The sequence below is a fragment of the Amblyraja radiata genome, chromosome 18 (genome assembly GCF_010909765.2).
Source record: "Amblyraja radiata isolate CabotCenter1 chromosome 18, sAmbRad1.1.pri, whole genome shotgun sequence".
Lineage (NCBI taxonomy): Eukaryota > Metazoa > Chordata > Chondrichthyes > Rajiformes > Rajidae > Amblyraja > Amblyraja radiata.
In genome coordinates, this window is record NC_045973.1 from 25,427,034 (window position 1) to 25,441,818 (window position 14,785).

Here is a 14,785-nt window from a genome sequence, read left to right on the forward strand (position 1 = left end):
ATCCATTCACACTCACATTCTGAATCAGACATAAGAACAAGATCAGGTCACCGCGGCTGTGGGAGAAATGTGTGGATCATTGTCACCCATCGGAGAACGCATACAGCATGGGAGGGGCGGTACCGAGGGAGCGCTGCGCTGTGGGAGGGGGCAGGGGTGAGGGAGCGTCGCACAGTGCCAAATATCTATGCTCCAATCTATACCAACACACCATGCACCCTAACCCGCTGGCCCGGCTCACTGCATGGGGTTTTGTCAAAAGGCTCGCTAGGGATACCCCTTAAAAGGGAGAAAAAGAAAATATTGAAACAAACTGGACACATTAACTGACACAGAGGTTTCAAACAAAGATTTAACCGTGTAGCAAGTTTATAAACTCATGTCAGGAGCAGTGGCAGCGGGTGGGTTTACAGCCCAGCTCGGAGCAGCTGAACCAGCATCGGTCCAGAACAAACCTGAACTCACCGGAGAAAGGAGGTCCCGCAGTCAGACGCCGTGTCCCGCACTGAGCCAGTCCAGCCTGAAGCTCCAAACTTAAGCCACCGTCGGGAAGGACATTGGTCGGCGCGGGTAAGTCGGGCCGAAGAGCCTGCACACTTGTTTTACTTCCAAGGACTTTATTCACTAATTGCATATTACATAAACATTCACTAGTCACATTGTATCAGGCAATGATTATAATACAATAACGGCATCTTTATCTGCAAAGCTCTCCACCCCCCGCGTTCACGGAAGGCCTCTAGAGTCCACGTGGACACCACGTGTTGCTATTCCAGGGACACGCGAGCACGGACATAGACCCGGAAGAGGAGCAGACAGCCGACTCTGTACTGGTGTGGCCATGACCGCCCGCTGCCTGGACCCGTGAATGGCCATCTTGGCCAGGCCTAGACCCGGCAGGGAGATCCCACCTTCCTGATTGACCCTCCCCACTTGTGCCCAAATACCACAATCGTGGGGCTAAAATGCAACCAAAACTTGAGGAGCAGCCCCTTCAGATACTCGTACACGGGCTGCAACCTCTCGCACTCCATATACACGTGGAACTCGGGCTCTTCCTCGGCAGAGAAGGTAAATAAGTTACACACCACGGCTCTGTGCAACACTCTCTACCCCAGGTGCCTGATGTGAAGGGGGAGACTTGTTTGCACATTGTGTGACTCTGATAGCGGGTGGTGGCCTGCTCCCTGCTGCCCCGCCAATGCCACCCAATAACTCTCCAGTTAAGGACAGCGCTCTGGGTAAATGTATCCCTCCCACTCCTGCGCCGTGAGTACAGATGCAATATACACCGCAGTTAATCAACAAACCACTCAGACCGTCTCCCACGGTCACACTGTGTCACTGGGCTGGGGGGTGGCAGTGAACCACCACCATCCGCAGGTTCCCCAGCAACTCACACTCACCGGCCGTTTCATTGTCACCATGTTTGATGTTTATACAGTGGCTTGCAAAAGTTTTCATACCCCTTGAACTTTTCCACATGTTGTCACATTACAACCACAAACGTAAATGTATTTTATTGGGATTTTATGTGATAGACCAACACAAAGTGGCGCATAATTGTGAAGTTATTAGAGTCTGCAAAAGACTTGAGACTGGGGCGGAGGTTCACCTTCCAGCAGGACAACGACTCTAAACATACAGCCAGAGCTACAATGGAATGGTTTAGATCAAAGCATATTCATGTGTTAGAATGGCCCAGTCAAAGTCCAGACCTAAATCCAATTGAGAATCTCCGGCAAGACTTAAAAATTGCTGTTCACAGACGCTCTCCATCCAATCTGACTGAGCTTGAGCTATTTTGCAAAGAAGAATGGGCAAAAAATTCAGTCTCTAGATGTGCAAAGCTGGTAGACATACCCCAAAAGACTTGCAGCTGTAATTGCAGCGAAAGGTGGTTCTACAAAGTACTTTTGCACGCCACACTTTTCAGTTTTTTATTTGTAAAAAAATGTGAAAACCATGTATAATTTTCCTTCCACTTCACAATTATGCACCACTTTGTGTTGGTCTATCACATAAAATCCCAATAAAATACATTTACGTTTGTGGTTGTAACGTGACAAAATGTGGAAAAGTTCAAGGGGTATGAAAACTTTTGCAAGCCACTGTAAATCTCCAAGCAACAACTGTGAAGCAAGTTCCACAATTGAGCAGCAAGACAGCAGTGAGTGGCTCAGAGCGAACAGTCTCCAGGCAGTGGATCAGCTGGGTGGCAAGGAGCACAGAGCGTACGACAGCGGCCACAGGGTTAAGGTGAGGGGGGGGGGGGGGGATTAAATATGAACCTGGTGGCGGTGGGTGTATGGAACGAGCTGCCCGGAGGAGATAGTGGCGGCAGGCACTATCACACCATTTAAAAGACATTTGAACAGGTACCTGGAGAGAACATGTACCTGGAGAGAACATGTGCAGAGAGATGTGGATCAAATACAGGCAAATCAGACTAGCTCAGATAGACATCCTGGTCAGCACGGGTGAGTTGGGCCGAAGGGCCTGTTGCTGTGCGACTCTATGGTTGGATAAGGTGGGTCATCACTGCATGCTGAAGGGTAAGTAGTGAGGGGCTATAAAAGTCAGCCATGCGGGAGGGCGGAGGGGGAGAACCTGTTACAACTCTCTCTTACTAGAGCCTATAAACCAGCACGTCATTGAGCTGTGGGAGGGGGCTGGGGCGCCCAGAGAAAACCTGCACGGTCACAGGGAGAACGTACAAACGCCTGGGGCTCAAGTGGACCGAGTGTACAGACAAATGAATTTGATGCAATCTGTGGTCACTGTTCAGTTAGAGCATAGTGCAACCACTTCCTGCAGTATACTCAGAATATCACATATGTGTGACGCGAGAGGCCATTCTGCCCATTAATAGTAAGATTAAACGAGAACTTACCAGTTTGAAGTTTGATCTGTATTTTATGAGTTACGATGAGGGATTACGTGAAGAACCCCGCCACGACGCATGCGTGTCATTCTTCAAAGCAGCGGTGTGAAATCACAGATAACTGTAATGACTAAACATAGTAAGATTAGAGAAGAGATACCAGTTAAGTATATGATCAAGGGTGGGAGCGGGGGGCACGTAATCCCTCATCGTAACTCCTCATAAAATACAGATCAAATTTCAAACTGGTAAGTTCTCGTTTAATCTTACTATTTTATTTCGGAGTCACGTGAGTGACTACATGAAGATTTTAAAGCTCTGATTTCATGCCGTGGAAACGAGTCCATGCATCACGTCTGCCTTGATGACTGTAGGAGGAATTGTGTTAACATAATTTGGACATGAATTCGACATTGAAATCATAAAATTTATTAACACAAATTTATAACCCCTTTTTATGGGTTTAAATTAATTTACAGAACTTAAAATTGTTTCTGCAAACGTTCCAGGTTTCATTACTGGTTTGTTGTAAAATAATTGGAATTTTTTTCCCCCCCCCAGACCATCCTGCTGCCTTGAGGATTTGGTCCATTGGGACATCCAACTGTATCGCTGCCGATGTAGCTGCAGCCCTGGAGGAATGAGATTTAAAATATTAATATCCACCCCAGCCTGTGTTAGCACCTGTTTCAGCCATCTTGAGATGGTCTGGACTGTCACTCTTTTGTGTGGTTGCTAGTGGCTGACCAAAAAGTGCCTTCTCATTGCCTCTTAGGATTTTCGTTTTCTCCATGTATAACGTTACTATACACAGACGGTCATCTGTTGGGTATGACCTAAATTGTATATTGAGGCCTGCTGATCCCTGTCTGTTCTGCTTACTAACTCATAGATATGAAACGTAATATTTTCTGTTGAGGAAGTCATGTTGTCCAGTCTTAGTTTATGCAGTGACTGTACCCTTTGTGCCGTGACCAATGCCATTAGCATGACTGTTTTTAATGTCAGTCTGTGTAGGGACAGAGCTGTTGCTGGAGACCAATTCCTGATCATCTTCAGGATAATAATTACATCCCATATTTGGGAGTACCTGGTTCTTGGGGGATTAGTATTAAAATTCCCCTCATAAGTTTTGTTACCAGTGGGTGAGTCCCAACAGAGTAACGCTCTGTCCCCTGCCATAGGTAAGTCGATAGGGCACTTCTGGCGCAGTTGATGGCACTGTAACTGAGCCCCTCATCATAGTGGAGGCCTGCCAGATATTCCAGAACAGACGGGATGTTCATGTCTCTGTAGGTGATGTTGTTTTTATGACGGTGCATCGCCCACTTCCTGATATAGACCAGATACTGTTTTTTGGTTGACTGTCTTTGGGCCGCCGAGATCATGTTCACTGTTCGGTCCGTCAGTCCCAGTTGTAGTAGAGGTGTTTTTATAACTCTACAAATTAATAAGTTCAAATGTTTATGGCATGGGTGGCTATCCCTTGTTACGGGATGTAGCAATAAATCTGGTCTATGTGGGATGGTGATACATGGTTCTAATACCATGTTTAATACCACTGGGAACCATGGTTGAGTAGGCCAATCGGGTACTACCAATACCAGACGCAGAGTCTTGTTGTATTTTCCTTAATACCCGATTGATGAGGCAGAAAGGAGGGAATGCGTAAATAAACAATTTTCACATGATGTCGATTTGTTTCCACCCATGTGGTTAATATATGCTACCACGGTGGTATTGTCTATCTGCAATCTAACATGCTGGTGATATGACCCAGTACAATATGACTTTAGGCCATGTAATGCACCCAACATTTCCAGGTAGTTTATGCCCAGTGTGAGTAATAATGATGCCTCCTGAGCAGTCCATCTACCTCCACAGCTGGTGATGGTATTGGTGGCTCCCCACCCAAGTGCACTGGCATCAGTTTGTAGTACCATGGAAGGGTTACTGACAATGATTGGATTGGGACAAAGCCAGATGTTATCTATCCACCATTTTAGTTCAATTTTAGCTTGATTGGTAGTTTCATAGGTCTGTCAAAGTGACCTGCATTAATTTAGAGTGCTTGTATTTTTGCTCTCTGTAAGTTTAGGTAATGAAGAGGTCCAAATTGTGTGGCTGGAAAGGCAGCCACCATTTTGACAATTACTTTTGCTACCAATCTGATGGATGGTTTGCTGATGTCAATGAGGTTATTGCAAGCCTCTATTAAATCTCTAGCCTTTCCCTTAGGCAGAGTCACCGACATGTGAACTGAGTCAATGGTGAAACCCCAAATAGTCCATAGTAGTGGAAGGCGTTAGTTTAGATTTAACTGGATGGATAATAAATCCCAGTATTTCAAATAACTGTTTTGTGGCTGTTACAGTTTGTTTGGCCAATTCCAAAGTTTTGCCCACAATGAGTATGTCATCTAAATATGCCATGACCATGTGTTTACGTTTACGTAGACGCTAGGGCTGGTTTCAAAATTTTTGTGAACAGCCTGGGGCTGATAATCCATTTGGCAGTGCTTTATACTGCCAGAGTTGTCCCATCCAGTTGAATTTTAAGTAACATCTGTGGTCACCTCGTATAGGCACTGAATAGTAAGCATCTTTTAAATCGATGCTGGCCATGAAGTAACCTTTGGAAATTAATTGTTTAGCAGTAACAAAGGTATCCATTTTGTCAGATCTATGATGATGCGACAACCACCATCTTTTTTGTTTTTGATAAATATATTGGACACGAATTCTAATGGTTCGTGTTGAGTTTTCTCAATTATACCTTTTATGTAAAGCCGCTCCAGTTCAGCTTGCGCTTTTGATTTTTCTTTATCAGAAGGCACGAACATTCGGTTCAGTACATGTTGAACTGGAGGGCTGTACTTGTGTATAAACTCTATTGTATATCCCTGGATACTGCTTAAGATGTAAGTATCGGTTGTTAACATGCTCCATGCCTTCAGAAAAGAGCGTAATCTCCGCCTAACCTCCATGCTCCCTGTATTTTGTAGGGAACCAGACCCACCTACCTCCATAGTTACCAGTGGCAGGTTTACTTCTTTTTGTAGGTTCTTCGCCGCTGTTGTTGCGCTGGTGTCTGGATTTTCGGTTTGGTTGGCGTTGGAGGTCCCCGCATCTTCCAAGAAGGCCGGCCTGGGCCATGGCCTAAAAAAGACTCATGTTTTGAGTACCGGGCCTTCGAGCTTTCACCAGTTCTGCTGGTGGGTGAGTAGGGGTGCTGTCTTTGGCTGTAGTGGGTTCCAGTAGGTTCTCTTGTTCCTGCACCCCTTGCACACTTGTCTTTCCTTCTGCGGACCCCTCTTCCAGGTCAGCCCAGAACTGACCCGCAGTGCTCCCCTCTGATGAGGTAGAAGCACTGTGCAGCCCTTCAAGAGGTACTGCTGTGGGTTTATCATAGGGCCCACAGTGACCCGACTCCATCTCCCGGAGTCTGTCACGTTGGAGCAAATGCTCCAACACACCGCTCCATCCGGCTCCAGCGCTCTCGGGCGTTGGCCGCCTGCGGTTGTTCAAAGTCGGACTCCTCTTGAGTCCACGACCTTGTTTGTTTTTGTGTCTAGCCTTACCGCCCGGCCGCGTGGATCTGGCCGGTGCGGAGGCGACATCGGGCACAGCTGATCACACTATCGGTGATCCGAGTGCCGCTGGCTGCTGCTGGCTGCCCGCTGCTCCGCGGTCCTCCCTCACCAGCTTTGTCCTTACTGCCCTTCCGTGGAGCGGATCTGGCTGGTGCGGAGGCGACATCGGGCACAGCTGATCCCATCTAGCCCACCAGCTTTGTCGCAGCCCGTTGGTTTCTCCACCTGTAATCAGCATGGTAAAAACACAAAAAGACCGCAGCTCTTACCTGCAGGTCCAGGTTTAAATTGTCGCTACGGGGGAACGTCGTTCCACCCCGTCTCCTGCCGTTTTTGACTTGTCCAAAAGTCGACGGCCCCATTCTGAATAGTCTCCCGCCCGGCCGTGGTGTTCTGGCCGGCGCGGGACCAAAAGTCGGCCCAGCTGATCCCTTACGGGGCTTGTGCCTTCAGCTGCTGCTGGCTCCCGCAACTTTGCGGTCCTCCCCAGCCAGCTTTACTCGCAGCACTTGTGGACACTATTTTATCCAGCTTCCCCCCGTGAAAAAACAACGCGGGGAACAAAACTACCGCAGAGTAAATTTCTTACCTGCAGGTCGCGGTTTCAAACTTACCGCTGCGGGGGAACGCTCCCCCCCGCCTGACGTTTCGCTAGCGTGAAGCGATATGACACGCATGCGTCGTGGCGGGGTTCTTCACGTAGTCACTCACGTGACTCCGAAGTAAAATTCTGTGTCAGTTCCAAACAGCCAATTCCACCTTGTGTCGTTCCTAGCAACCTCTACAGCCACCACCCGCCTTTCTCCTGCAGGAAGGGGCAATTTACAGGACCCATATCTCAGTGTGAATGCAGCTGGAGGGACTGTTATAAAAAATGCACATTTAAATATTACAAATTTTAATTAAAATTACATTTGAGGCCAGAGAAACAAACGGAGCTGAGTGCTTCTGAATGAAACATTTTTCAACCACAGCATGGCTTTAAAAGGCATTTAAACAGCCACAACTCTTAACAATGAAAATAACATCACAGTGTGACAATAATACTGTTGGTTGAAACACAGTAAGATCAATTTTACAAGTTAATCGTTGCATTTGGAAGAAAAACATTCCTACTGCCATTTAATGCTGAGCAGCCCTTTACAACGAGCCGGGAACTCTGAAGGCCCTGGCCAATTAAGACTGTATTTTACCAGAATTAAGGGCAGACCTGCCCTGGTTACATTCGCTCCGTAAGAACCATGTACCGTTACTACTCCCAGAGTAAGACTCCTGTTAGTTCACATAAATTACTTTACATCAAAACATTACATTTCCCAAGATTGAGTTATACAGATCCCTACCAAGAAAGTAGTTTAGCTACATCAGGGATAATTAATCCTGACATCTTAAACTCCCAAACAAAATAGATTGATAAATGTAAACAGTTGTATTATTTCCATGATTGCTGGCTCACTTTCACCCGATGAGCTGCTCTCACCGTGACTGCTTTAAAGGCAGTGCGAGAAAGCACAAGTCTGATAGCGAGGCCCAGGTGTGTCGGAAATCTCACTTAGTGAGGCTGCAACGTTTCGGACAGAGTTCTTCAGTTAGTTTTGTTGCAGGATCTGAAGACTCCAATGCACCACAGCGTCTATTTATAAACGGTTCGTAAAACAGCCAGAAGTAAAAACTTTCATTTGCAGGATTGATTTTGGATTTGAAATAAGAGCAGGTTGAGTGGTGAGGTTCGCCGGCGTGGGAGCTGCTGGTTAGGATGCAGTGGCCACAGGAGGTGTAGCTAGTGTCACTGGTGCGCTGGGACGGTTACAAGGGCTTCCTCAGGAGGTCTTGAAACATCCACATTCTGCACAACACCAAAACAGAAACCATGAAGAATAACACAAACACTGGGAATTCAAGCACGACAGAGGGATGCCGACTCCGGAGTTGGAACGAACGATTGCTGCCTTTTGAGTGAGACCATATTACAGAATAACAGCCCAAAGAGAGGGGCAGGGGAGATGATGTGAGGGAGGGATTGCAGGGGGCGAGGGAGATTCCTTACCATCCGGAGCGGAATCACTCGCTGGGGATCCCTGGAGAAGAGCTCCGACCGCCGGCCTGTGGCCTACAACATCCTGAGGCCGCGATCTCTGGTAGGGAAGCACCAATTCGGGACTTACCTTTCAGACAAGAGGGCCTGTACATCTGGCCGCCCGCAGCGGCGACTGCGGAGGTTTATGGCCCCGACCACGGGGGAACAATGGAGGACTGACTGTACTTTGTGCCTTCCACCAGTGAAGATTGCTGTGGTGGATGTTTGTGTTACATTTTTATTGTGTATTGTGTGTTCTTTTTTGATTGTACCGCTGCTGGCAAGTTCATTTCACTGCACTTTATTGTGTATGTGATGAATAAATCTGATTGATTGATTGATTAATTGAGATGAATGTGAGGACGGGAAGCAGTTTACTGGAGGATGGCGATGAGAATAAGGGGACAGGAGAGAAGAGAGAGGGTGCAATGGGGAATGGGATGGGGAGTGAAGGGGTTGGTAGTGAGCACTGAGAGACAGCCAGAGATGGGGCTAGAAGTCGGAGTCATGATACACAACATGGAGACCAGACACAGGCAGCATGGTGAGAGAGAGAGAGAGAGCACATCAAAGACACAAGAGCTTTGATGCAGTAACGTGGAACTGATAGATCCAGTCACAGTGAGCCATAGAGGCACAGAGCACGGACACAGGCCCTTCGGCCCAACTCATCCAAGCTGTTCAAAATGCCCCATCAAAGCTAGCCCCATTTGCCCACATTTGTTCCGTATCCCTCCACACCTCTCCTATCCATCTATTTGGCCAAATATCTTTTAAATATTGTTATCATACCTGCTCCCAGTGTGAATTTATGAATAAATTCTTTATTCAAAGAATGGAGGGAGGATTTGGGGAATGTGGAGTCTATTCCAGAATGAGTAAATTAGGTGGACAGTACCGATGCACTGGAGGCGAAGGTGGAGTTGCCTTGGGATGGAGACATCCTTGCTGAGGAGGAACATTTTTTACAGCCTACCAATCCAGGCCTGACGTAGCATTGTACACATCAACCTCCTCCTCTCCAGGAGAGGGGCTGGGAGCAGAGGAACAGCTGAAATGTGGTTCAGGGCTCAGTAAACTATGGGAAGGAGGAGGTCATGGTTGCAGAATAAAGATATCTCAGACACCTGTGTGGAGAATCTCATCATCAGGGCAGAGCGAGGAAGCAAGAGATGGAATGAAGTCCTCAGGGGACACAGTTACAGGAAATGGAGTCAGAATCGCCATGGGAGTCTATGAGTTGGTAATGGATCTTGGTGGCTGACTGTTACCTGACAGAGGTAGACAATCCAGAGAACAGAGTCAGACTGGAGCACATTAACATGAAAACAGGGTGCAAACTGCAACCAACGGGACTGTCGGTCTCAGCGCAGGAGGCAGCACCAATACAGTCATCATGGTGTGGGAATGGGTGCTGTTTGTCAGTAGTACTCCCCCATGACAATAGTGATGGGTGCTGTCTGCTGGGACCACTCTCCCTATGATTCCCTGGTTCATTCATCCCACCCCTGCAAACTCATGCCTCTTATGACTCTCACCAGTTTCTATAGATCAACTGTAGAAAGCATCCGATCGGGATGCATCACAACTTGGTTTGGGAACAGCTCTGCCGATGACTGCCAGGAATTGCAGAGTTGTGGATGTAGTTCAGTCCAACAACAATAAAAAAAGGGCAGCACAATGGCACAGCTGTAGAGACTGAGCTTCGACCGTGACCAGGGGTGCTGTAGGTGCTCCAGACTCCCACACCCCAAAGACAGGCCAGGCCTGGAGTGGTAGCGGTGTGGAATGAGCTTCCAGTGGAGGCAGGTTCGTTGGTATCATTTAAAAATAAATTGGATAGGCATATGGATGAGAAGGGAATGGAGGGTTATGGTATGAGTGCAGGCAGGTGGGACTAAGGGAAAATAATTGTTCGGCACGGACTTGTAGGGCCGAGATGGCCTGTTTCCATGCTGTAATTGTTATATGGTTACATGCAAGTATGTAGGTTAATTGGCTTCTGTAAATTGATCCTAGTATGTAGGGTGCAAAGGTAGGATAACATATAACTAGTGTGTGGGTGATCGATGGGCTGAAGGGCCTCTTTCCACGCTGTATCTCTAAACTAAAGTATACGTCCCACAGGTCAGACTCCCCACCATCGACACTTCACGGGGCCTCAGGAAAGCAGCCAACTTAATCAAGGACACTCATTCCCTCTTGTCATTCTCCCGTCGGCAGAAGATAGGGAAGCTTAAAAGCGGGTAGCACCACTCAGGATATGATTCTTCCCCACTGTTATCACCCTACTGAACGATCTTCCAATAAGCTAGGGTGTAGTCCCGATTACCCAACTTATCTCATTGTATTTCTTGCACTTTTTCATCTGCATGTTCCCTGTGACTGCAATGCTATAACTCTGTAACACTATATTGGGCACTCTGGAATGTTTCTCCATGCGCTACCTGTGGCCCTGTGCATGGCTTCATTGTATTCATGTCGTTAAAATTTGACAGGAGAGCACGCAAACTAAGTTTTTCACTGTACCTCGTACACGGGAGAATGAACCAACACTTGTCCCGACCTCTCCGATCCAGTCAGGCACTCATCAGCCCTTCCACAAGAGGTGGTGGTTCACGGGCACCTTCTCCAAACTCGTGCTTTGCTCACATCGTGGCCTCCTTTACATCGGGGTAAGACCAAGCGTAGACGAGGCAACTGTTTCACTGAACATGTGCTCAGTCAGCCAAGGCCTGCTGGATCTCCTGGTTGCCAAATCTTTTAATTCCCCTCACCACTGCCATACTAGCCTGTCTTTCCCCCATTGCCAGGGTGAGGCCACACACAAACTAGAGGTGCAGCAACTCATATTCCACCTCGGTCATCTACATCCCAATGGCATCAGCGCTGAATTAAATAATTTTAGGCAAACCGCTCCCACCTCTGACCACCCCCCTCGTCCCTCTTTCCACCAGATCTCAACACATGCACTTTTTCCCCACCACATCCCATCTCCCATCCTCTTAGTCTAAAACTCCGTCTGTCCATTCTCTCCGCAGATCTGCCTGCCCTACTGAGCTCCAGCAGCACTTGTCATCTGCATCTCTTGTGTCTCCAGCAAAACCTACGTCCCTCAATCTCTTTTCTCCATCCAATCGTAGGTCCATGATCATCCCACACCACCCTAGAGTCATTCTTTACTCTCAGGACTCTCCCTCCCCCCACATCACTGTTTCCTTGAGAGTCTTTAATAAACTTCAGGAATCTGAAATATCTAATCCCAACCATGGTCACCAAGCAACGATATCTCAGCAATAGGTCAGATGTATGTATCACTGTTACTTTGTCTGCTTCGTATGCTTCAGGCATTAAAATAAAATCTCTTTAACTTTAGCTTATTGTCACTTTGTTCAGTGCTTACCGTACTTCCCACAGTATTACAGTCATACAGCGTTAACTTGTCTATTATTGCAATTTCCTTTTACTCTGCAAAAAACCCTCTGAAAGAAATGGGCACTAATTTGCGAGTGCGAGAGAGTATTTCAGAAGTTCCTGGCGGAGGTTTGAAGGGACCATACATTTGGGGTACCAAGCACGGTGTGTTGCTCTTTGCACTGAGCTGCATTCTGCTCATTCTGAAGCCTCTCCACAGGAAAGCAGCTGTAGCTAAGCTTTGTTCAATAGTGGAGCAGAGTTCAGGAACTTCAAGGCCACAGGAGTAATCCTGCTAATGTAACCTGCTGGTGGTTTATGTCTCAATAATTCTCAGTTCTCACACAAGCCTTGATGCTGTCGTGGGCATGCATCAGGGACCTTGAAGCCAAGCTGATTGGAGTGGAGTTGCTTTATTTTTAATTCAAGACCATTTTTACTATTACGTTTTTGGCTACTAAAAATAATTTGCAATAATAAGTATTCAAGAAGTGACAGATTATCAGATTTAGAAGAGATTGGCCCTCCCAGAATTTTTGAACGGAGTGCAGAAGCCAAATTTCAATGCATTGTTAGAGAACAGGCCCGTGAACAGGTCCACATCCTACCTTGTCTCCACCGGCACTACCCCTCAATACCATCCACACCCCTCCCTCGATCCACTCCACACAGATCCCCTCCCACCTCTCCTCCCCCATCTCCAACTCAGCAGCAACGAGGAAGCTCCATCCTACCCCAATTACATTAAATAACTGAGCCTGCAGACAGACAGCTTACCTCCGGCCTCTCCCGGTGTGTATTGACAGCCTCAATGTTGAGGAAAATGGATTCGACTTTACACCCTGCAGAGGGAATAAACAGTCGTACTGTCAAACGATAATAGTCGCACAGGCACACCGGGAACACACAGTCACTCTCTCCCCTCCCCTCCCCTCCCCTCGTTGCCCATCCCTGGCCCTCATGTTTGCCACATCTGCAGGCACTGGACTCTTGCCCCGTAACCCCATCGCAGAGTGCTCAGCTGCCGACACCAACCGTGGGACAGCAGACTTCTCCCTGCAGATACCGCGATCCTCTCCTTTCTGTCACTGCCCCTTTCACACCATGAACTTCAACCTTGTTGAAAAGTCCAATGTGTGTCATTTTTTCGCAAAAGCTATTTTGTTTAAACGCCTGTATCATAAGCGTGAACGTCATTACTCGGCAGCCACCTTTGTGTGACAATCAAAGGGCTCCAAGTTCAGTCAGAAACTACCGAGTGAACAAGTGTGTTCATGACGGCTCTGTGAGGACCCTGCGGCCCCGTTATACACTGGGTTAAACTGCCCGCGGACAGGGCCAGGCTGCTTACCATAAGCCACTGGCGTTAACTTTAAGACAGTGTGGAGGGGGCACTTCAGGTACGGGAGCTCCTCTGTAAACGGAAGAACAGGCAGCGGTAAGTTCACACCATTATCAACAGAAGCATTCACCACATTTACATTGTTCTAGAGCTAGACTAGTGTTCATGTCATTTCATTGTCCTATCTGGAACACATCACAAACTCTTGAATCTTGATGACTTTACAAACCACGAACCACCAACCCCCCCCCTCCCCTCTTGAAAGCCTCATTGCAGGTGGTCCCTCTGTAAACTTGTACAGTTCCAGGAATAACCACACACACAATAGACAATAGGTGCAGGAGTAGGCCATTCGGCTCTTCGAGCCAGCACCGCCATTCAATGTGATCATGGCTGACCATCCCCAATCAGTACCCCATTCCTGCCTTCTCCCCATATCCCCTGATTCCACTATCTTTAATAAGCCCTATTTAGTTCTCTCTTGAAAGTATCCAGAGAATCAGCCTCCACCGCCCTCTGAAGCAGAAAATTTCACAGACTCACATCTCTGTGAGAAAGCGTTTCCTCGTCTCCGTTCTAAATAGTTTACCCCTTATTCTTAAACTGTGGCCCCTGGTTCTGGACTCCCCCAACATCGTGAACATGTTTCCTGCCTCTAGCGTGTCCAAACCCTTAATAATCTTATATGTTCCAATAAGATCCCCTCTCATCCTTCTAAACTCCAGAGTATACAAGCCCAGCCGCTCCATTCTCTCAGCATATGACAGTCCCGCCATCCCAGGAATTAACCTTTATATACATGGTACAGTTGTAGATCTATCGGCCAGGCAAGGGTTGATGAATTTTGGTCAAAAATCATAAGTTTCCTTATGAGGAGGTTTGTGAAATCTTAAAGCAAGGTGGAGTATCAGGCTGGTTGTTATCAACTTATGGAGCAGGTCTGAGTGGCTAAACAACCTACTTATGTTAGTGAGGGACAGTAAAGGGTAGGAGGAGCAGTAAAGGGGCAGAAGGGCAGGTGAGGGGAGGAGGGGTGGCAGTGAAGGGGTGGAGGAGGGGTGGCAATGAAGGGGTACAGGGGCAGGTGAGAGGCAGGCAGCCTGAGGGGGGCCGGCATTTGTGGGCATGAGCACCCAGGGTGCAGGACTCGTGGTCTCGGCTGCCATTCACACAGCGGCCCCATTCCTTCAGTGAGCCAGCAGATGATCGCATAACCATCTCAGCTGCCATTTACCTGCTGTTTTATCGAGGAAATAGGCCAGCAAACAACGCATGACGGCTTGGTGACAGATGACCAAAACGTTCTCCTGTCTCTCCAGCTCCATGATCACCGGCTCCAGTCGCTGAACCAGATCTTCGTAGGACTGAAGGAGGAAACAGCCGACAATGACACGGATAAGAGTTCACAGCCTGCTCCATTCAGATTTCCAGCTAATCTTTTACATTCAGCCAATCGAAACCTTGCACATTTCAATC

At 47.7% G+C, this 14,785-nt stretch overlaps 1 protein-coding gene across 5 annotated transcripts in view; it reads right to left on the reverse strand.

The window, feature by feature from the left end:
* Positions 1 to 7,357: 7,357 nt before the first annotated feature.
* Positions 7,358 to 14,785, reverse strand: part of pfkfb4 (6-phosphofructo-2-kinase/fructose-2,6-biphosphatase 4) — a 55,322-nt gene continuing 47,894 nt past the window's right edge. For all 5 annotated transcript variants that reach the window (XM_033036910.1, XM_033036912.1, XM_033036909.1 and 2 more), the window contains 4 exons: positions 14,544 to 14,673; positions 13,319 to 13,381; positions 12,745 to 12,809; positions 7,358 to 8,322 (listed from right to left, as the gene is read on the reverse strand). In XM_033036910.1, coding sequence (XP_032892801.1) covers positions 8,263 to 8,322; positions 12,745 to 12,809; positions 13,319 to 13,381; positions 14,544 to 14,673 — 318 coding nt within the window. In that variant the 3' untranslated portion in view covers positions 7,358 to 8,262. The remainder of the gene's footprint in view (positions 8,323 to 12,744; positions 12,810 to 13,318; positions 13,382 to 14,543; positions 14,674 to 14,785) is intronic.